General features: G+C 33.2%; 1 protein-coding gene across 2 annotated transcripts in view; it reads right to left on the bottom strand.

Annotated features, from left to right (window-relative positions):
• Positions 1 to 21,871, bottom strand: part of LOC110098301 (calmodulin-interacting protein 111) — a 39,254-nt gene extending 17,383 nt beyond the window's left edge. For both annotated transcript variants that reach the window (XM_020825080.2, XM_020825081.2), the window contains exons 1-4: positions 21,491 to 21,871; positions 13,618 to 13,776; positions 12,651 to 13,516; positions 9,075 to 9,264 (exon numbers count right to left, since the gene is read on the bottom strand). In XM_020825080.2, coding sequence (XP_020680739.1) covers positions 9,075 to 9,264; positions 12,651 to 13,516; positions 13,618 to 13,776; positions 21,491 to 21,781 — 1,506 coding nt within the window. In that variant the 5' untranslated portion in view covers positions 21,782 to 21,871. The remainder of the gene's footprint in view (positions 1 to 9,074; positions 9,265 to 12,650; positions 13,517 to 13,617; positions 13,777 to 21,490) is intronic.
• Positions 21,872 to 25,564: the final 3,693 nt, after the last annotated feature.

The following is a 25,564-nucleotide window of genomic DNA, read 5'->3' as shown; positions in this document are numbered from 1 at the left end:
CATGCACATGCAAACATACTATACCATATCATATCATCTCATTTCTATAATATATGAACTTTATGTGATAATGCCATGAAGTATAACATATAAATCGCATGATCAATCATAGGATAAGAATAACATAATCATGATCTAAAGTAATCATAAAAATTTCATAAACATGTTTGGACTTTCAAAACATATAACTAAAGAGAAATAAATGTATCACTATAATAAAGAATCATGAGCACTCACAGATTCAAGGGATTTGATTTTCACACTAGTTCTCCTTCCTTCGAGGTCACAACAAATAAACACCTATATGAAAAATAATTTCTCCTTAAAAAATCTACAAAATTAATCTAAAATTAAAATTCTTCTTCTCTTTTTAAACCACTCTAAGTTCTCTCACTCTAATTGAACACATAAAACATGTATATCTTCTAAAAATTCATATTTTAGTCTAATTACATATTTTATCCAAATTAAATCTTTTACCCTAACCTAATTTAATTTAAACTAATTTCTATTTTCGGATTTTTCTTAAAATAAAAAATAGGAAAATAAAATTTTCATTAAAAATCCTAATTTCTATCATTAAAAACTCTCATACTATCATTTGGGATAATACATGTTAAGAACTTTCCATAGATATTAACATTCGGCAAAAATCCTAAATTTTGAACTTAAGGATTTATGGAGGAAAGAACAAATTTCATAATTAGAACATGTTTTTAAATCTTCCTTAACATTCCCCCTAAGTTTCCCTAAGAAAATTTAAGTTTTTAACAAACCCTAGATTTCTCTTTTCCAAAAAATTTTTGAGATAAGGAGAATGCTTAAATTAAACATACCTTCTCCTTACCCTTAGTCTCCTCTACGATTTCCCCAAATCCCCTCGCCGGAAACCACCGCCGGAGTTGCCGTCCTAGCCTCCCGTCCGTGCGCCTCCCTCTCGCCTCCGCCTATTCCTTCAGTTAGGCCGAACAAATGAGCAAATGAAATGAAGAGGAATCGGCCTCTTCATAAAATTAGGAAGTTAGAGATTGCCAAAAGTCCATCTTACCCTCATATGGTTTATCTTCATTTTAAAATCACTAAGTGCATTTTAGTCACAATTGAAAGTTTTCAAAACTTCGCCGATTTTTAATTCTCAAACTAATCGAAATTTTATATAGGTCCTTTATACCGATTTGCTCGGAATTTTATGTACAAATTTATAAAATAATTTTCGTCAAATTCTGACGACTTTGAAAAATTCACTTAAATCTCGTCGTGACGCGGCGAAAAGCATACAAGGTTTAAAATTGACATTTTTCGGGCTTTACACTAGTAAATGGCAACATATATTTGATACAAACATGTACATCTTAATGCATGCCAAACTAATTCACCTCGCACTAGATCATGTCTTCTCGTGATCAATAAAAATCATGCGAACATCCTTTCTTTACTCTCAAGTAATTGTCTAAACACAAAAAATTGCTTCCATAGTAAATCTTTTTGGCATCAAATCAAATTGGTTCTCCAAACTAATATAGTTTTTTTAAGCCCATATTCTATTACACTCTCCATAGCTTTATTGCATAAATCATAAGTTTAACTCATCTATACATAACACAACCTTTGCTTTTAAATATTGATATAAAATGTTTTTTCTATAAAAATTTAGCATCCTTCGAGTTTTAAAAATTCTATTGAAAATATTTGTTAGTCAAGTCACTAGAATATCCACCATAACTTTTTAATCTCAAAGGGTATCTCATCTACACATAAATACTTACCTTTGTTCTTCTTTAAACTAACTCCACTTTTTTGAATCAATTTATAATATCTTTCATCATATTGTTTATTATGCTCTTCTAAGATATACTTTCTTCTTTAAAGATCTCATTTAATAATTTATCAAAGAAGTGTTTTCAACTTTCTTTGATGTCTTCATCTTTCACCAAGATCTTACTATCTTTATTTCTAATCCATCTAACTCGATAAAAGTATCTAAATCTCTAATCCTTTATCTCAGCTATGATATAGATATCTCATGTAAAAATAATAATAATAATAATAAATAAAACAAAAATAATAAATAATAAATAATAAAAAAAAGATATCTCATGTTCACCTTCCTCTATACCAAGCCTATTATATAAATAAACAAAAACTATAATTTTTTTTTCTTTAAGAACAACATTTTTTGAAAATCTTTTAGCTTTTCAGATGATTATTATAAGCTCAAGTAGAATTCACTTTTAACTTTTCAAAGTGCATTTCAATTTCTTAATAACCACAGTGTCTCATTATTCCACCATCAAATCTCATTATTGTATGATCTATATTTTTAGACTCTAAAAAGAATTCTATAACAATCCTATTAATGGAACTAGCAATTTCATCTCAAATTAGTTTTAGCTTAACTAAAAAATTCAAACTTGTCTATCTTAACAATGTATTTTCAAAAATTAACAATTTCTTGCTTTTCAAACTTCACCACCTTAACCTACTGCTATGGTTTTTTCTTTATACTCTTAAAATATACATCCATAACTACTACTCTATGATGTGTGGTCAAACCCTCCATTGGAATCACCTTACAATATTTGCAAAAAGATTTTATTTCATTCTAAGTGAAAAAGAAATATATTTGTGGTTTGCCCACTTTTATAAGTAACAAAGTGTTCTTCTCATTTTTTTAAATATATCTTAATTATTACAAGATGATATGCTACTATGAAATCAACTATAACTTCTTCCATTTTTATGTGATAGTTCTTAATCACCATGAATCCTCTCATAGCCCATCCTATTAGAAGCAATATGTCCATTTAAATCACCTCTAGCAAATTTCCATTATTCATCAAGTATACTCTATCCAAAATTGATCTTTTAAACATTTTGTAATCTAACTTGAGGAGCATAATTGCGAACCTCATTCATAATGTCCTCATCATTGATTATCTTAGTAGGAATCACCTTATCACTAACTGTAGTTACATCAACAATTCTATCTTGCAACTTTTTATCCACTACTATCCAAACCCGCTTAGTATTATAAATATTTTTTAATATACAATAACTTATAACCTTACCCAATATTCATGAATTTTTATCATTTTCATTTAGTTTCTTCTTCTAATCATTATGCCCACTAATTCTCTTATCTTCATATTCAAAGACCCCAAAATCCATATAGCAAATCTAATCACAAATTTAGATCTACAAAATCCTTGCTTTCTTTTCATCATATCTAGGTTAAGTTGTAGCATATCACTTAAGAGTAACGTTCTAGTCCACCTTTCCTTAATTTTCACGACAATAAGGTTAAATTATGATGTGTCACTTAAGGCTAGAGCTCCAACCTGATGATGGACCGGACCAGCCGGTCCATCCACCTTCAACACCGGCCCAAAAAGGGCCGGTTCTTGTTTACTGCAGGCGGAGAACCCGCATGCCTGGGCGGTCGGCCGAAGGGAAAGAAGGGGGGCGGGTGGGCCCAAGGGGCCCACCAAATGAATAAGGGAGGGAATTTGGTTTGCCCTAGGGGTGTTTAGGGTATTTTGGAGGGGATCATGTGAGGGTTTAAGGGGAGTTAGGGTTTATTTTGAGGGCATCTTGTTTTGTGGCTGTTTTAGCTTTCTTCTTCTCTAGGGCTTGGGAGAAAGCTTCCCTTCTCGAATTGGGAGCATTGTATCCGTGGAAACTTGTAAGTCTTTTGATATTTGACTAAAGGAAGTGTTTGTGAGTGTTTTCATCCAAGAAATCTTCTTTTCTTCCACTATTTTTGGGCTATTTTCTTGGATTCCGAATTTTTGCAACTTAAGTTCCATCACCTGCCTACTTCTCAATGCAATCGGATTAGGTCGAGTGTTGCTTCTGGGGAATACCCTACCACTAAAACAAATTCATATTTGGACTCATTTCATTATTTTTGGTACAAGGTTTACAATAGGCTATCAATCTAACATAAAACCTAAATCTTTCTCATCCGAGCTAGGGATCAACAACAGTAGTTATCAAAGAATAAAATGTTGACAACAAATAATGATAATAAAATGTTGATCAACAATATTATTATTATTATATTATCATCTTTAAATTTTCAAAACAAAATTTTGAGGCAACTAAAAAAAAACATTGGCTAATGAATGAAAGGACTGCAACAGTGGCAGTTGATCATATGAAGAGACACAACAGTCAATAGTAGTAAAGTATAAGGCAATTTAAGTGTTCCAACTAATCTCTACCCTATCCACTTCAACAAGCCCAATGATGCAAATGGTCAGAGAACAAGCAGACTCCAATGTAAGCTAACCAAAGGGTCCATCCAACAATGGGGATAAAGCTATAAACGAGATGAGCCGAGCAAGTGCTTGTTCATATTTGAGTTGTTTCTTATCATCTTATTCAAGCTCGACCTGAGCTCGATTCGAGCTTTCTATTTGTATTCAAGCTTGGTTCACTTAAAATGATAGATGTTCATGTTTGGTCGATTCATACTTGGTTCATTTTGTGCTTTTCAAACTTTAAACAAATGAGATTTATCAAACTATTAACAAGCTTTACTTTCTAGTATATTCATTAGCTTAAAAAATGAGCCTTATTGAGACTACTAACAAATAATTATCGTATAGCATATGAACATATCTAGCGAGTGCTTTCGTGCTACCAAATGAACCTGTTGACGAGCATATCTAGTGAGAGTTTTCGATCTCCCAAACAAGCCTATTCACGAACAAACGAGCTCTAAAAATGATTTTTCTTATAAATAAGCTTGTTCATGAACACTTTAAATAAACAATCCAACAAACATGAACAAATACCTCATTTCATGAACAAATTCATTCAAATGAAAGAGTATAAAATAAAAAATAAAATTAATTTTTTTATAAAATAAGAATCATTTATTATCATAAAACTAATATGAGGATATATACCAAATAAAATTTGAAGCCAACCTTAAAACAAACATGAATCGATAGACAACTAGATTAGAAAGCGCTAAGATAGGAGAACACCAAGCCTAGTAGTACATGACTCGATTCAAAACTTAGAATACCAACATCCAAACAAACTTCAAAAACAAATGAAAGCCAAACAAATGAAACAATAATTAAAATTAAAAATAACTACCCTCAGAACAACCGACAAGCTGTTTCCTCACATGCAACGAAAAGTAGGCAATATAAAATAAGTGCTTAAAGGCTTACAAACCAAAGGTCCACAGCTACAAGGTCCAACGTCCACCAAAACTCCTCCGACAAATGCTACCAAATCAGCCAACAAACTCCTCCAATAGCTCAAGAAAAAAGATACAAGTGGAGTGGAACTTGCGGAGAGAAGAAAGAGGTTAAAAGCCCAAGACGAAATAGTGGGGAGGAAGAGAGAAATGGAACAAGCTCTCAAGCTTTTCCAAGGAAGAAGAAACCCTCATGTTTTTTACCAGACTTTGTTCAAATAATCAACAACCTTTTATGCTTCAAAACACCTCTAATTGATAAGAGAAAAGGGGGCAGCCAAACAGCCAATCCACCTCCAACCGAACCAATCAGGTAAGGAGAAATAGAAGGCCTGCATTTAATCCAGAAACAACACCCGAACAGCCACCCAGAAAATTGGAAAAGGCAGCCAAGGGGGAAGGAATGGACGGCCAGAGGAACCGGGATGGACAGCCAGGGTACCGGAACAGGCAGACAGAGGAACCGGAACAGACAACCAAAAAGAGGGAAGGAACCAGCCACGGGAAACAGAGCCAGGAGAGAAAAAATAACCGAGGGGTCACAGAGAAGGGAAAAAGGCAAAATTCCACTCCACTTAATGAGCTAAAACAGCAGCTCAAACATTTATGAGCTAGAACAAAACACATCCCAAAAGCGAGCAGCCAAGCCCAACCCGAGAAGCACCCATCAGCTCAAAGACCAAAGAACCCAAATAGCTAGCACACCCAAAGATTGTCAAGCCCAAGCACTACCTACTCATGATCATTGGATGTTTGTCATCATAGGATAGCATAAAAAAATAAAAAAACTATATCATTCAGATTACAATAAAAAAAAATAAAAAAATTGAAATTTGCATGCATCAATCGAGCTTCGTATTGAACTTGTTCAAAAACTTTAAATGATGTTGTTCATGAACATAAATGAGTTTAACGCATAATTGTTCAAGCTTGTTTATTTAACCATCAACTATTTAGAAAAATATTCAAACTTGTTTGATTACTTAATCAAACGATCACAACTGAACTATAATCGAGCCAAGTATGAGTACCTTTTTGAATGCTCGATTCATTTGCAGCCTATGATGCACCGACACTTCTTCTCAAAAAGGCGTGCAATGTCCGACACCGTATCCAACACGACACTAGTCCGACACTCCTCCGACACGTGTCAGACACGTCGAAAACGTGTCCGATTAAAAAATATTAAATACAAATTGGACATGCATGTCCGACACGCGTATCTTAAATATTTTATGAATTTTTTTAAATATAATTTCTTGTATTTTGCGGGATTTAAACTAAATTTCTTATTTCATATCCACAACACCAAATCAACGTCCGCATTTAATACCCAATCATCGAATATTCTCATTTTCATTTTTTTTTTTTGCAGTGAAAGTATTTTCATCTCCTCTCTTAGTGACTGATAAACGACATCGACGTCTGACTCTCGACAGCCTAATACTAATCATTTTAAGCACAAATACTAGAAAATGACTTATTATTTTAAAATTATACTTATTTAATTTTTATACACTATTTTTTAAATATAAAAGCTATAATACCGTGTCCAACCCGTGTCCGTGTCCTATATTTTCAATAACTAACGTGTCCCGTGTCCGTGTCGTGTCGTATCCATGTCGCCGTGTCCGTGTCTGTGCATAATAGTTTGCAGCCCTAATGGGGATGGCGAGCTCCAAGGAGGCAGGCTAAACCCCAATGCACCAAACAAATCATCAACAAACAATACATAACTTTTAACTAAACATCATTGCACCTAAATCCTAAAAAACTCAGAAAATCTTGCAGTTTATAGCCTATGATGTACCGACACTTCTCCTCAAAGAGCCATGTAGTATTTGACACGTATCTCACACGACACGCATCCATCACGCCTCCGACACGTGTCGGCCACACCGAAAATGTGATCGATTAAAAAATATTAAATACAAATTGGACATAAGTGTCTGACACGTGTCTTAAATATTTTATAATTTTTTTTAAATATAAAACTATTTTTTTTATTTCCTATCCACAACACCAAACTAATTGCCCGCACTCAATACCTCATTCATCAAATATTCTCATTTTTATTTCTCTTTCACGGGTCACAACTTTGGTTTCACAACAATGCCCGATGTCATCTCAACATCGATGTCTGACGCCGTTACAACATCGACATTTCAAAACCATTTCAACATCAAAATCGGACACTGTCTTGACATTGATGTTCGATGATAGCAATTCTACACCCGCAACTTGACAACTCATATTTTTCCGACGTCGCCTTAACATCAACAACCAACACCCTCTCAACATCGACAACAGATGCCCTCTTGACATCGACGCACAATACCTACTGCATAAAAAGCTATATTATTTTTAATATTATCCTTATACAATTTTTATACACTTCTTTTTAAATATAAAAGCTATAATACCGTGTCCATGTCCTATATTTTCAATAATTGACATGTCCTGTGTCCGTGTCATATCATATCTGTGTCCATGCATCATAGTTTACAGCCCTATTAATAGATGACCTCACAAATTCTAAATTTTGATGAAACATGGAAGACATCAAAGTAAGGAAAAAAATGTTATGAAATTCAAGATCTTGAAGCGGTAATCTCAGAGATTAGTGACCTCAAAAACCTGTGGAGTAGCAAGGTACCAATTTTCCATCCTACAAGTCATGGTTATCCTTTCATAAATTACTTGTATAAATAAACAGTACAGCCACTTTAATTTCTCCTGCATATAAGCATTCAGCAAATTTTCCCATGTAAATTTAAAGTGCTTTTATTATCAATATGATTATGCATACCAGCCAAAAATTTTAGAATGCTATAGATTACATATGAAAATAATTAGCATATCGCATCACAGGAATGGTTAATGTATATTAAATTGAAGTAGTCTATAATGTAAAACTGAATTACTCAATTTCTTCCATATTCGTCCAAATTCGGAAAAAGGAGAAAATCACTTGTTAAAAGTAAAACTGACATTCAACACAACTGAATTTTGTGCCAAGCCAAAAACCCAAGCTGTGCCTTTTCCAGTAGGCTAAAGAAAAGTCAAACAGTCAGAATTCAAGCGATTGAAAGACAGTGTAACAACAACCTCCAGGTTGTCCACACAGTAAGCATTTTGATCACATTAGCAACATTTCATTTGTTCAATTAAGTCGTAATAACAACAAAAGAAGACTTTAAAACACTGGTATCAAATGCTTCTCCTATCATTCAACATCTTCCCTATCATTCAACATCTTCAAGTCCGAAAATTTTCACTAATGTGATTGATAACCAATCTACTGCCAATATCACTTGTTGCCAAATTTGAATAAGCATATTTAATCAAAATAGTGCATACGTGCTTCTGTAATCAAGTATGTACCATCACATATTAGTTGGATTTATTGCTTTTATGTAGTGAAAAGTGTTGATAAAGTTGACAACATGTTGACATAATAATGTAATGTTAAGCAAAAGTGAATTCTATTACTCACTTAAGTTTGACATTGTGCAGAGGCTTCAGTATATACAGTAATAATTTGCTTTTTTTAATCATATGTTTCTTGAAATAAAACTCAATACAGAATAACTAATGTATAGTGTAAATTATGCAAATTCCAACACAAAAACCAGTTGGGAGATTAAACTTAGAGAAGTATTCTGACTACATCCAAATCATCATTTCCATTAACTTCATAAGTCAATAAAAAAAGCTGATGAGTTACATTCCTGTAGGAAAACAGATTGTAAGAGAATTGTCAAAAACAGGTCGCAGCAGATGATTTCCATAGCAGGAACACCATGTAAATGAAAAGATGAGAACAAAGGAAAGGCAAAAGTTATGACAAAATTCATACCACAGCCGGAGCAGCTCTCCTTGCTGAATCAAAAATATCATTTAATGCTTGCTCACTTTCACCAAAGTATTGACTAACAATTTCAGGCCCATTGACCAAGAAAAGGCGAGCACCAGCATCACGAACGCAATATGAAGCCAAGGTTGTTTTCCCCGTGCCGGGTGGACCATGAAGAAGTACACCAGTGTACCTGAATTTGGGAAAATAAAAATTAATCAGAAGCAAATGCAAGAAGCTTGAAGTATTTGGTAAGAAGAATCATCATATGGCAGTTAAGGAATGGAACATGAACAAAGATGTATCCATGTTGCCGAAATGCACATTTAACAAGAAGGAAAAATTATTCAGTTTCCTTGTTATATTAACTCATCTCAAGGAATAAGTAAAAGCATCAAAAAGAAACAAACATGTATGCCAAAAGAAGAAGCAAAACATCGCTAATTCAATCACATCCAAAAGAAGCTGCTACCATGCCAACCAGAGGAATTTCAAAAGAAAAAGCAGCCTTACTATGCCAAACAAGCAAAGCGAACACCATACGCATAGGTGAAACATTTCCAGAAAGAAAGGATTCACTCCACAGCAAAAGTGAGGAGTCCCCTCAAGAGGAAAGATAAGAAGCCTCAATCCTTCAAACTAACTCTAACTGGTAGGTCAAGAAAGTGTGGAGACCGAAGTAGACTTAGGTAACCCTCTGAAAGGTGTTTCCCTCATCTTCAATGTTCAGTTGCAGAAGCATATGGCCTAAAAGGGAAAGTCATGACATAAGAGGTTCCCCTAGCATGAAGTTTGGCTAATTAACTAGCCAAGCTTATGTGTTGACTGAGGAACTACAAAAAAGATGGAAACCTTAATAGAGATTAAGAAACTAGTAGAGAGTGCAGACCATGCAAACCTACATAAGCATAGACCAAGCCTAAAGAAGAGGCAAAACGACTTCGGTAAACCTATCCTACCCAAATCTGGCTTGACCAAGTAGTAGGAAAAAAACTGCATGGAATGTTTCATGGAATGCATGGCCACATAAGGCCACGCAAAGCAAAAAAAAGAGGTATTCGCCACCTTCTCTCACACTCTCCGTCTCTCTCTCACACACACTCTTGTTGTTCTTCCTTAGACAAATAATCATACTACATTATTGAATAAAGCTTGGCCAGCCAACCCACTTTAAATATAAAATTTTATTAATACTAATAGAATATTGAAGTACTTAGGAAAAGAGAAAAGTAAGGAGGATATTTAAGCAATTAGCTTACATTTAGGAGACTCTCTCTTACCAATATATTATGCAAGTTACTTTCCACATTGTTGCATGTAATCAAAGTATTCCCATAAATAATGCATGAAAACAGAGTTAGAAATGATTAGAATTTGAATTCTTTTGAATTATCTTGAGTTTACAAATAGACTAGTTATCGCGTTTGACTTTTCATAGCTATTTGAATGCAAATTTCAATATTGCTCCAAATACTCTCTCCCTCTCTCTAAGCAAGGATGACTGCCTCTCTCCCCTAAATCCAATAGGCTATAAAATACTCTCTCTCTCACACACACACTAGTTTTTCTCTTTGCCCAAAAATTCAAGAGAGGATGAAATTTAATACCTATAAAAGAAAAGTAGAAAGAAAAAATAGAAGAAATAATAACACGAAAAATATGAAACTGAAGATTTATTTAATAGGACTAGAACTAAGAATTTAAAACAAATGGAAAAAATACCTTTTTTCTCCTGTAATTCATCAAGAGATCAAGATAACTCTCTCTAAGGAGCTCAAAAAAATAAATAAAGCTTCTTAACATTATTCTTAATTACATACTTAAGTTGAAACTTAAAGAATTATATTTTGGTTGAAATTTACAATGTCACATCAATGCAGATGCACACCAAAAGACCAACATAACCAACTATTCTTCACCCTAATTATCCAAAGTAACTATTTATAAGCTATTCATTATTAAACAATAGGGTAGTTAAAAAATTTGCCATTAATTGATCACAAACTAGGGTCTATGTTGCCCCGATACGAATACGACAACATGGATACGACACGATACGAATACAGGCATGTCAATTCTTAAAAATACAAGATACGACTACGACGCAGACACGTCATTATAATTTATAAATCATACATAGAAATTAAAAAAGTAATCAAAACATTATATTTGAAATGACAAAAAAAATGAAAGCAATATCATTTGTAGCCTTGTAGCTTATAATATCAAAATAAAAGTATGCATTGAGTCAAGGGAAGAGTTAAAACTCATTGCCTATAAGAATTTTGTGACATGATTCCACTAATTATGTTGTTGCATGATTTGGTGGTATGTTTACTAAATAATATATGAGAGCAAAGCTTCTTTTTTCCATTTAAGAAGACATACAAACCACAATAACATAATTTTTTAATATATGAATCAAAAATCAAAGCATTACAAATGCAAAATAATTGATGCCCTAATATCATATTTTCTAGAAAATTAACGTCAATGTAAATGGCTCGCGGGTTCAAAAATGAGAGAACCTCGCTCACAGACGCGAAAGTAAATATGACGCATCTTTTTTCATATTTTTTTCGTCTTCCAACAGACAAGCGTGTCCTTCTGAAATTAAATAGTATTTTAATTGGATACGGTTTTGACGTACCCAACACGTATCAGTGCTGTATCGGACACGTATCGTGTCCAACATGTATCCAATACAGCACGCTTCATAAATAGGTGTATCGGTGCAACATAGACAAGAGTGAAAGAGAACCCTCCTATTGGCTGCATCATCAAGTCAAGTTTGCATATTGTGTGATGCATTGTCATCATAATGATCTACTAGCATAAGCATTTGCAGCAATACCTCTAATTTTGGTATAAGGATAAAGATGAAGATGATGCATGGAGCAATCTGAGTATCATAATGAAATTTAATGTGTTTCATTCATTCCTAGAATGATTAAGAAAACCAATGCGGTGCATGCACGTTTCAAACAATATTGAGGTTAATCTGTAAGCATTTATATCTAACACAAATTGAAACATCAACTTTTTTCATGGTTTGGCTAAATCTACATTTCACATACAAACAAAAATGTACAAAAAACATACAATTGGCTATAATATCTATTGCATTTCATTTCAAAAAAAACAACAGAAATATGGAGAAAATTGGTGCCCTTCAAATTAAGAGAAATATAGACAATGCATGTAAAAATATTAAAACTTAATGAAAGATATCAATTCCTTTGGGCCAAAACCCCATGCACAAGCCTAGACTTTTTTACATCATCCAATTAAGTGTGCAGATTAAAACATAATTTAGTTAATTTTCATTATCCTATGCAATAATTATTGTTTAAAATGATACTCATGTATCCCTTGAACAGTCCTCAATGCTTGAGAAGAATAGCATGTAAAGATCAAGACAGATTAAACATGTATTATCAAATAGATTCTATCTGTAATTTCTACCCATCAAAGTAGGCTAGTAAATTAGAGAAAGTCATAAACATTCATGTTTCAAATATACAATTCTAACCACATGAATAAAAAAACTAATGAGAAGTTGTTCGTAGAGAGAAAGACCTTAGTAAAGGATCCTTCTGTGCTAATGAAAATTTAATAATTTCCTCTAAAGCAGCAAATTCTTTAGATAAACCACCCAATATTGGTAAATCACTAGGTTCCTTTCCATTAATAAATTCAGATGCATTCCCTCCAAGAATTACTCGTTCACTTGAGCTTCCAAAAGCTCTAGATATGGGACCAGAGAAAGAAATTTTTGTTTTAGCTTCCACATAGAGAGCTGTGTACTCTGTACCCAACGAGCTAACCCTCTTAGCCCCATCAAGCAGCATATCATTATTGTCTTGAGAGATCAGATCTTGACTAGAGCATCTTGTTGTTAACTCGTCTGCACCTTCCACAGAAAATAACAAAACTTTTCCACATACTGGAACAGCAACAAGGTTTCCTTGAAGTAAAAATCTTCCATAAAGCCATTGAGAAGAAAATTTCTCATAGAGTAATTTACTTTCTTCATCAGCCAATGCCAACTTCAATGCTGACACATCCAAACATGCAGAGGAATAGCTACCTTGAGATGAGCGATGGGAAATTTTCAAGTGTAGCGGAGTAGTAAAAGTCGAAGGAAGCTTTGAGTGATAGGATGGAGTTTTTGGAGATTCAGAATTTCCATATCCATTTGCTGTGGAGGCAGACTCTGTTAAACTACTGTTGGTAGGTATGCTGTCATGAAAAGTAATTGGAAGCATATTTAGGTTAAGGTTCCTGCATTTGTGCAAGCGAAGATGGCAAGTATTGTTTTTATTGCTTTCATTGTGACAACTTGAAAAATCTCCAATGGAAAAAATAAATAATGCTTGGCCAATTGCAGGAAAACCCATGGTGCAAGAAAGACCCCATGACAACCTCACTCCATTCTTTTGAAGCTAAAAAAATAACAGAATCCATGCCAATTAAAAGTTATTCATGTGGATTGAAATGAAAAGTCTGGGAATAGATTGTGGAGAAATTTAAGAAATCTTTGTACCTTATTAGAAGAAAAAACACTGGCAATAGCAAAGTAAAATCCCACTTTATTTAAGAAGCTACCGCCAACATCAAATCCAAAATTTACGATGCTGTTCTCCACGAAACTGTACAACGGGAATTCCTTCAAAGGTTCTTTTTCTGATGCAGCTAAAGCAACCTGCTCTACGTCAACATAGAATCAGCAAGATTGATAAACCAAAAATGATAAACAAAGTAAATTAAAGACTTGAAACTACTCAATATTCAAGAAAGTAATAATTAATGCTGTAGAAAAACATGTATTTGTAACTTTTATGGCTTGATTCATTGTCCACATAAAATATCCTAGTAAAATACAAATTTTTTGGTGAAAATGATATCAACAAGTACTATCTATACTTCAAAAACACAAAATGCCACCTTCAATTTTTTTTAAAACCAATTTTAAACCAAGTAATAAAAAGTTAGCATGTTAGAATAACTAAATTGAGAGGTCGAAAAAATAATTAATGGGAAAATTACTAGGCTTTTTGGGTTTAGCTCACCTATACAAGGAGCATAAGTGAATGAACAAGGAGACATTAAAGGCCTCCAACAGCCAATCCCTAGCATCATGTTTATTGGTGTGCAAAGTTTATATGTCAGAAAATATTTCACGGATGGCAGACCCAGAGATGAGGTTATGAGAAAAGCGGCAGCAATGGACAAGAGTCTCCTATTAAGTGACTCATGGTAGCTGTGACCTTTAAAACTAGCAGAAATATCACTGGTGAGAAAAAGGCAGCGAGTGGTCAAGTAGACCATATTCTAATGGATTCTTAACTTTCGAAGTCATATGCCTAAGATTTGGCAGGCACTTGAGTCAATAAATTAGCGTCGTTTTCTTCTCTTGGCAAGGGAATTGTAGATATCGAATTCAGCTTTGGCTAAATGTTAAGGAATGATGTGACAGTATAGAAAAAATATTAGTGGTAATTTTTTTGTCACTTTTACTTTCATTTTGACAATTTTGATTCATTAAAATATCATTTTTTACTGGAAAAAAATATACAAAAGAGGAGAACAAGCAATCTGGAAAGAAAAACATGCTCTATAATTATAAAAAATGTTAATTTTAAAAAACACTCCATTGCATGACATATTGAAAAATAAGGAGTGATATGGGTAACTCTTCCCAAATAAGAAAATGCCCATATGTGGTCAACGAAGTATCAACACTTGGAGCACAGAAATCATAAACAAGTGAGCCCCTTGATCCTCATGAACATGGAAGCTTAATGTACTTAACGAGGTTTTCCCCTCAGGCCAGGCAAAACTTGCAGAAGAAATTGACAAGTACTAAGAATTTGACTGAAATAATGTTGAGACGTATAAAAAATGTTGAACCGTACAGAGAATTCTCTTTTGCAGAAGATATTGAGACTTACAAAATTTTCCCATTGAACATTTATCTAGAAATGTCAGATGGAGTAAGGTTGAGTTTGGATGCTATGAATTTGAATGAAATGAAATGGAAAAAAATAAAATAAAAAGCTCAAATCAATGGATGCAAATTCATAATCAAGCTACAAATTGTTTCATTTTCATTTTATTTCCTCCGCTTTCTTTTGATTCAAACATGCATAAGAGTTCATATAAGAATTTATCTGGACAGATTTGACAAATAGACTACGATCCAAGAGGCTATAAAGTTATCAAAGGCTCAAAATGTTTGCAATGGATTCCTCCAGAAACATACACAATATAATAAATAATTTCTAAAAAAAGCTTCCTAAACCACCGTGAGGCTTAGATGCCTTCTCCAACATAATAGGGTTGCAGCAAATAAGCATCTTCTACTCCACAAAGCCATAATGTTCACTATATGAAAACAACTCATCAACAACAATGTCAAGCCTTTATCCCACTACGTGGGGTCGGCAACATGAATCATTTTTCTCCATTGTGTTTAGGTAAGAGTCAAATTCTCATTTAAATCTAATAAAAAATATCATTTATAATACTTTATAATCTTTTTTTTAGGTATACCTCTACCATTCTTAACAAAGACTAAATCTAATGCATATACTCTCCTAATCGGGTCATTGGAAGGCCAACATTTTATGTGGCCAAGCCATCTAAGATGACTCTCCAATCTGATATGCCACTGGAGCTACTCCAACCTTTTCACGTATATACTTGCTTCACATTTTGTCTCTAAGAGTAAAGCCACTCATCCACCATAGCATCCTCATTTTTTATAACATTTAACTTAATTTGATGCTTCTCTTTAAATGGCCAACATTCTGCACCATAAAGCATTGCAGGTCCCACTACCATCTTATAGAATTTTCCCTTAAGTTTGAGGGATACTTTTCTATCACACAACAAACCTGATGCATTACTTCACTTCAACCATCTAACTTGAATTTTACTAATAATATTCCCATCAATTTGACCATCATTTTGAACAATAGACCCAAGATATAAGAAAACAACTCCTATTTAATTAAAATTTTCAAAGGAAATTATTCTGCCTAAATTTTTTATAAAAATTATTCTATCAATATTTTTTATAAAAAGTTATTTCATTAGAATTTCTAACGAAAATTATTCCGATAGGATTTTTTATGAATTTAAAAGCTATGCATTTTTAAAAGGATTATTTACCAAAAATGGGATTTCAGGCAAAACTGTCAATGAATTTTCCGCAAGAATTTTGAAATAAAAAAAAATGTAGAATATTTCTAACAGAAAATCCTTCATAATATTTTAATTTTTATTGGATTTTCTCTTAAAAACTTACTAATTTTTTACTTAATACTAACAAACTTCTATAGTAAAAAATATAAAATTTCCCTAAAGAATCCATCAAATACAACCAAAATACAAGGCATTGCACCCAACCACTCCCATTTCCTTCTTTTCTCCTCCTCACTATTTCTAGATCTCTCCTCCCCACCTCACTTAGCTCCTTCTTCCTCTTTAGTCTTCCTCAATCTTTCCTTTCTTCCTATCTCAGGAACCACCAGCAGCCCCAATTTTCTCCTCCATTTTTGTGATATTTTGGATTTTAGAAATAGATCTCATTATTGAGGAGAAGTAGATTCCATTGTTGAGGAGTTTTGGCTGTAGCTGGATCTAGTCTATTTCTCTGTTTTTTTTTTTGGGTTTAGATTCATCATTTTCGTTCCCACTATTCTTAATGATATAAACTTCTCTTATCATTGTTTATTTTTCAATATAATGCCTTCTTTGAATGTTTTTCATTATTATTTCTCATAGGTAATATATGAAAATTTGTATTGATTTTTCAATTATATTGGTAAATTTTATGGAAAAATTATTGATTTGTGGGTTTAGATTCTGAGAATAAATTTGGAGTATTAATAAATTTTTAGATGTTAGTTGACAGTATAGCATAATTTATGTAAGAAATTTTCTAAAAAATTTGTTCTTTTATTCAGAGTTTATGTGAATAAATTTAATAAATTATAATGAACTTTTATATTTAGAGATTTTGAAAATTATAAAAGTAAAACATGCATGTTTTAAGCTTATCATCCTATTCTTAATATGTTTATAATTATTTGTGTATGTTAGTTGCTTGATAGAAATATTTATAATAATGTAGGTTTAGCATGTTTTTTGTATTACGTTAAATACTGAAATATAAATATTAAAGAGTCTCTTAGTTAGATGTATGATAGGCTACTTCTTCAAAGAAAGGGATTAACAAATGAATTTTTTAATGGGGTTGAGATGTTCATTAGTACTGTATATCAACAGTAATTATTTCTTAATGAGGATAAAATTAGATTTGTGTGTTCTAATCATACAATAATGACAATCCTTTATCCCATTATGTGGGGTTGGTTACATGAATTATTTTTCTCCATTGTGTCCTATTGAGAGTCAAATTTTCATTTAATCTAATTATAAAAAATGTCAATTCTAATACTTTCTAACCAAATCTTTTGAAGTTACCTCTATCTTTCTTAATATAGGTTGGATGTAATACATCTACTCTCCTAATCAGAAGACCGACATTTTAATCATAAAAACCAAAAAATTATGATAATTAATAAAAGGTCAATTTATATAAAAGAGAATTTATGCCTGATTTTTTTTTTTTTTTGGAAAACGAGTATCGGCCCGCTGCCACGTCAGCTTGTGACGCGCTTGGCTGTGTCCACTAGAATTTATGCCTGATTATTAATATTAAACATCATATGACCAGTAAGATCCATAATATTGAAACTTTCCATTACAAATAGATGTTCATAAAACTACACAAAAATACCTGATTGACAAATAAATAGACATTAAGAAATAATCTTAGATGATATTGGCTCATCACTGGAAATAGTTTATCCAAAACTTCCTATGATATAATTGGTGCCTAAAGCCTTCCAAGTCGTTTGGAGGCTGTCCTTAGGTGTTTTTAGTACGTAAGGAGAGATTTTATGCTTCTTGAAGTAATTACCCCAAGCATAAATTAGATCTCACAAGGCTTCCCATAATTTTTTAAATATCCTACGAAATGGATCTATTAGGCATTGGCAAGGAGAGCCAGCAGTGAATCAACAAGGGGGAACACAATTTGGAAGGTAATGATATCTTAGAGAATAATTAGTTAAAAAATATATATATAATAAATCAACTGAAGCTAGAGTTTACATTGAAGCCATTCCCATTTACTCTTTTGATTGAAATTATACACTCCCTCGGTGTGCTTTGCTACCACATTTGGTCATTGCTAGATTTCAACATTAAAACAAAAGGCAATTTAACTTTTTCAGCACGATTGGAAAAGAGGATAGTAGTTGGAAGTCGAACCCTTCATTAGAGGCTACAAAACAACTATGGATGCATAAATACCAATTTTAGGTTGTAGGAGATCGTCAGCTATTACTAACAAAGAGGGAAGAGAGGACCAAGAACCTAACTATTCTGGGAAAATTGAAAGAGGGAGAGAGGTGAGGGTGGAGAAATTTTTTGAGAAATTTATTTGCAAATTCACTCAGCCCAACTAGCCTGAAATAAAAAAATAATTGCACTTTATTTATAAGAAAAACTAAAATCAGTTTAAAAATACAATTCAAATTCAAATCAACATTCAAAAAAAAAAAAACAAGCCTTTATCCCACTACATGGGGTCGGCTACATGAATCTTTTTTCTCCATTATATTCTATTAAGAGTCAAATTTTCATTTAAATATAATAAGAAAGGTCATTTTCAATACTTTAACCAAGTTTGTTTAGGTTTACCTCTACCTTTCTTAACATAGGTCAGTTCTAATACATCTACTGTCCTAACAGGGTCATCAAAAGACTGAAATTTTAAATGATCAAACCATCTAAGGTGACCTCTAATTTTATCTACCACTGGAGTTATTCCAACCTTTTCAAGTATATACTCGTCTCACATTCTATCTCTAAGTGTAAATCCATCATCCACCTAACCATCCTCATCTATAAATTACTTGATTTTATACTTCCCTTATAATTGCTAACATTCTGCATCATAAAACATTGTTGGTCTCACCACCATCTAATAAAATTTTCCCTTAAATTTTAGGGGTACTTTTCTATCACACAATAGACCCAATGCATTCCTCAACTTCAACCATCCAACTTAAATTCTGCCAATATTATCACCATCTATTTCATCATCGCTTTCAACAATTGACCTGAGATATCTAACACGTACATTCTTTTAAATAATTTGATCACCCAATGTCACAATTCTATCACTAAATCTATTACTACTAAAATTACATTCCATATATTAGGTTTTAGATCTACTCAAACGAAAACCTTTAGACTCCAATGCTGACCTCCATAATTCAAGTTTTTCATCAACTCCCTCTCTAGCCTTCTCAACAAGAAGAATATCATCAGCAAAAACCACACACCAAGGTACATCCTCCTGCAAATATCTAGTAAGAACATCTATGACATAAGCAGAAAGATATAGGCTTAAAGTTGTTCCTTAATGTAATCCAACTGAAATAGGAAAATACTTGATCAAACAACTTTATGTTTGAACACAAGTAGCAACTATTATATACATATCATTATTGGCTAGAACAAAAGCATTATTAACTTCTTCTTTTTTTCTAGAACTTTCTAGAGCATTTCTCTTGGAACTTTATCATATGTTTTCTCTAAATCAATAAATATCATATGTAAATTCTCCCTCCTCTCTATAAACTTCTTCATCAAACCTTTCAACAAATGTATAATCTCCATAATAGACCTGCCTGGCATGAATCCAAACTAATTTTGAAAACTATTAGTATCACATCGCAACTTCTGCTCAATCACTCTCTCCAATAATTTTAATGTATCACACAATAACTTAATTTCTATATAATTCGCATACTCTTTTGCATCACTTTTATTCTTAAAAATAGAAACTAACACACTCCACTCATTTGACATCTTTTTAGTCCTCAAAATAATATTTAAAATTTTAGTAAGCTAAGAAATTCCTTAATCTCCTAAGCATTTCCATATTTATATTGGAATATTATGTCCTATTGTTTTTCTACACTTCTAAAGCCTCTTCAACTTCAATTATACTAATACGATGATAAAAACAAATTTTTATTTTCATTTAGGCAGCTAAGGCCATTAAAGCCAATTGTATTCTCACAACCTTCATTCAAAAATTTATCAAATAATCTCATCCACCTATGTATTAGCAACTAAATTCCCAAAACATAGCATCTAACACCTTAATTTTAGGATATAAAAAAGTTAGAAAAATCACTAAATATATGCAAGAGACAAATCCCTTGTAATACTTCAAGGCTTGACTGACCAGAGCTTCTAAAAAGAGTTTATTGTGATTTTGTTCTATGACTCCACTTTGTATGCCACTTTTGTAGTAGAATTTGAATCTTAAACCCCTAGGTTTAGACGGCCCTCTTCATGAGGCTGAATTAGTTCTGGTTCATAATATGAATCATCCTAGAGCTATTGGGAGACTTGTGAATGAGCTATGAATCATCTAAAAGTACCTTGGGATATTGTGAGATCAATTGGCAAGAAATCAAAAGCAATGCCTTCAACCCCACAACTAGGAGGTTCTTGAAAACCCAAAGTGTCAACAAGAGGCCCTTGATGACCAAAGGAATCAAAAGGATACCAAAATTCTTTGGAAAGAATGAAAACTTTTGATCTGAATGGCTAGAAGGTCTTCTTTGACCAAAGATATTGATGGGTGGGCCTTGATGGCTCAAGGATCAATAAGAGATCAACATTGTCATATTCTGATCTGCAAGCTTTAAACATAATGAAAAGAACATAGCAGCTTCTATCTAAAGATATCTGAAATGACTAAATGTTTATAACTCTTGAGATACAAAAAATCATGGTACCATATTCTATCTAAAGAGATGGGCACTTCCTTATCATATTATGTTCAATGAGATTGAGAAAGATATACCAGCTTCTAATGTGCATATTCAACTGCTTCCCAATAAATAAATAAAGACAAAGATTTGCAGTGCTTTTGGTGACATAGATCGATTCAAATGATTTTTTTTTACTGATGCAACTAATAAAGCGTGCTCAATGAAACCATGGAAACCAGCCAGCCATGTAACAAAAAGAGAAAAAAACTTGAAACTTCACAAACCTCCAGAAAGCAATAAATAGCACTGCAAAGAAACATACATCACTAAAGCCCGTCAATTAATTCATTATCCAACACAATTTTTTTTTTAATTCAAAAGACATCAGAAAGCATTTTATAAACTCAACAAAATACCACCTTTCGAATTGTTGTGGAAGTGAATTTCAAGCACAGGAAAAAAAGAAGTTAAACCGTTGAACTAACTACATTGATAAGTTGATAAAGAAAATAATTTCGATAAGCAAAAGGCTTGAAGGGTTTAGCTTACCGAGACGAGAAACCCGGGGCGAAGGGAGGAGGAAACCATAAAGGCCTCCGAAAGCCAAATCCTGGAGTGGCTGCCGTTGGAGGGAAACGTTTCTGCGTCAGATACTACCCCGCGGAAGGCTGACTCGGATATAAGGTGAGGGAACCGAGCAGCGGCATCGGAGAGGAGCCGCCTATTAAAGGCGTCGTCGGAGGCTTCGCTCACCGGTTCCCGGCAAGGAGTAGCCGGAGATGGAGCGGCGGGAGAGCGTCCAAGCGAGGACTTCGACTGCTTCTTACCCTTCGAAGGCATCTGCCCGAGATTGGATTGCGCTTAAGCGGCGGCGCCGTTTGCTTCTCTCCTTAGCGGAAGTCCTGGCATTCGGGCAAGGCGAAGTCGGCGGAGGTCAATTTCAATAAAATAGTTTATTGACATTTTATAGAAAAAAAAATTGAAGATTAGTGCTTGATCACATAATTAATAATTTACTTGCTAAGCTCTTTAATGTTATTAGAATTGTGTGATTAAATACATCATGAAGTAATTTTGTATTTTGACATTTAATTCTTTTCAAAAAAAATACTCAAATTTCTATAATACATTTAAATTATTTTTATTAATTAACTAATAAATTTTTAAATCCAAATTATAAAATAATAAGCATACATATTTATTTTTTTAGTAATCAAATTTATTATGTGAACTAAAAGATAATGTTAAGTGATTACACAACATCAACAATAAGAACAACAAGCCTTTTTCTCACTGTGTGGGGTACGTGGGGTCCACTACTTAAATTATTTTTCTCATTTATAATCATTTATAAGATCTCAAGTTAACTTCCTAAGAAAATATTCCACTCTAAATAAATATGCATAAAAAATAATATTTTTACCTAGGCAATAGTTTATTATCTTAAAAATTTAACACCAAATCATTGTTTAAAATTGTGCAATATGAGGCTCGCCTCAACATAATTTCAGTGAAAAACACCTCGAGGCTTACGCCTCAAACTTTTTTTATGAGGCTTACACCTCATCTTGTCTGAGGCCCGCCTTGAGGCGCACCTCATATCGCTGGCATGAGGCATACGCCTCGCTCTATCTATGTATGTTTTGTATTTGAAACTTAGCTAAATCTTATACGAAAGCCCCAAAAAAATCATGCCCTCTTGCGCTCCAAAGCCGCATTAACTTCCTCTCAAATGCCTCAACCTCCAGCCCATCACCTTCGCCGTAGCCACCACTTTCATAATCACCACAGGGGATAACTTGAAATCCGCATATTGTCACCATCTCCTATAAAAATTTAAGCATTACTGTTATTTTATATTGATGAAAAATGTATCTGAAAGAAGAAGATTGTTGAAATAAATAAAGAAGTAGATTGATAGGTATTGGACCCTACATGATGAGGCAAATGAAAGGCCAAATTGTTATGATGACTCAAATAAAAATCCCCTTAGTAATAATAGTACAAATGATTTCTGATTTGTTGTTAATTATTTTAACTTTATTAGTAATTAAATGTGGATGAGTAGGGAATTAAGAAAGAATAAATTTAGATCTAAACTTGATGTTATATAATACATTTATGCAATTTATATATTTTATGCTATTTTTCTCATGTGATATTTAGATTTCAATTCTATTTCATATAATTTATTACTTATCACTTTGCATTTTGTGTAATTTTTTGTTTCATATGTATGTGAACCTCCGAAAGGACATCGCCAACTGCAGAGTGCAGAAGGTATACAACCGCATCACCCTGAGGGGTAGAGACGATCGCAGGCCTCCACGCTCCTCACAAACGGGTCAATGGAAGGGCAGATTAGATCGTACATACAATTAACCATTGAGGATAGCGGCTCTCGCCAGCGCACCCCGATTGGTAGTAATATATACGACCTGATTAAAATAATGGGTTTCCCCCACCATATACATCAGCTTAGTGGAGTTTATTTGATGGTAGAGTTCCATTTTCAACGGGCGCAAGCCCCTTTGGTTAATTACATCTCGAGCCTAGGGCCCAAAAAAACTCTCGATTAAGGATCTAATATTATTCTTCTCACAAAAGAGGGATTGACACAAAAGAGGAGACTAGGAAATTCTACTCAAAAGGAAAGAAATGACTCAAATGGCTTAGTCAACATACACAGTTCATCTCAGCATCCAGAGGGACTAAGGCAGTAATGACAGAAAGAGAATCATACACTCAAAATATTCATAGAGAAAGGATAGGAGTGGTGTCATCTATGTGACGCAGATAGGTAGGATTTATAGCTCCCGAAGAAAAGGAACTTACCTACCGATGAGGCGTAGTACGAGACCCGAATGTAGTAGCCTTGAACGTTAAATATAAGATGGGTTTAGTGTTCTACCCAACACTAACACCCGTGTCCTAACTAATGCACTTGGGCTTACATCCTGCCTGAAAAGGAAAGCCAGCTAATCATCTAAGCAGATAAAATCCATACAGTCCAGTCTTTATAAAAGATAGGTATATAGGTTGAATGTTTTGGAAGTAGGGTTGACATCTAGAGAGTTTTTTAATTGGCAATGGACTTATGTAGGGTGAATGCCCCTAGTTCTAATGCAATTAAATTTTTAATTAGTAGTTTCTAATATAATACATGCTAGTTAAAAAGTCCAAATCATGAATGCATAAGATTTTAAAAACAAGCTTATATAAACAAAATTAGAAAAAGACTGGGCCTCTTCAAGTTCGGCACTTCATCCTCATAGGTCAGATTATCCGAACTCTACCCACAGACGGGGAGGTGTCTTATTAGAAGGAGAGAGAAAATGCATTGATATGCATGCGACCCCGGACGATTCCTGCAATTTCCTAGCTCGTTAGATTTCTATGTTATTTAAACCTTAAAATTTTGAATATTAGTTACGAGTAGAAAAGTTTTTTTATCCTAAAGAGCCTAGCGAAGATCAGGCCACACACATGCAATAAAGAAACATAAGAAAAACAGACGATTTCTACTACGCACCGAAAATAAACATATCAATATAAATCCAGAAAAATCATAGTAAAGTAAAGTCCACAGCAAGTGCCGTATAAGTACAACCCATGGTATGTAGAAAAGTAGTGGTAGCCAGGCTCCACCGATAACATCATGGATTCTAATCCTAATAAATGACGCAAGTCTTAAAAGCCGAGAATTTTTTCTTCAAGCCTTCGTCTTCGAGTGGATCTTCCTTCTCTGGATCATCTCCTTTCGAATCATCTCCTTCAGGTTCCATCTGGTTCGTCCTCCGGAAGGGTACTCAAATGACTAAGAAATTTCCCGAGATGGGGTCTTTCTTATTCTCTTTGGGTACCGAGTGTTTAAAATGTCAGACTTTTAGAGACTTTCACAACTCAATGCATAATAAATTACATTACAATATAAAAAGAAAAATCTAGATCCAGACTCCTATATGGTTATCCTAATGAAAATCATCCCAAGCAGTTTAATATATCACATCCCAAGCAGTTATATTTGTAGAAAAAGTAAATACTAATTATATAATGTATTATTTATAAATGTAATATTGTGAATATTTTTTACACTTACTTCTAAAGTTCTAATATAAAATTTTACCTTTTGATGTTAAATATGTAAATCTAATTATGGAATTGCGGGTCAGGTCGTGTTAACCAAAAATTGAACCAGGTCCACTTCTGGTTGAAAAAATGGACCCGAATCCTAAATCAAGTCATGTTAAAAATTGTTTTGTCAAAGTCAGGTTGGACCCACAAACACAACTTTACACTTCTAATAATAATGATGATGTTGTGACCCTATATTTGTTATTTATGTTTTTTTTTTTTTGGATTAAGAACATTAATTTTCTTATTACTTATAGGTGGCAAAGAGCTTAAACCTACTACATTGATGCTACATATTTAAAATTTAATGCATTTTATATGATTTTATTGAATGTGACTTTGTTGTGACTATTAATTGTATTTTAATTGTCATATTGAATGTATTATGATCTATTACAATTGGTTATGTAATTAGAATATGAATTCATTAATTGTCATGTTTGTGATTAGGAGAGATTTTAATGAGTTGGTACTTGATTAACTAAGATT

The sequence above is a fragment of the Dendrobium catenatum genome, unplaced genomic scaffold, assembly GCF_001605985.2.
Source record: "Dendrobium catenatum unplaced genomic scaffold, ASM160598v2 fragScaff_scaffold_1089, whole genome shotgun sequence".
NCBI lineage: Eukaryota > Viridiplantae > Streptophyta > Magnoliopsida > Asparagales > Orchidaceae > Dendrobium > Dendrobium catenatum.
The sequence above is the reverse complement of the archived record's forward strand: the minus strand, read 5'-3'. Positions and strand labels throughout refer to the sequence as shown.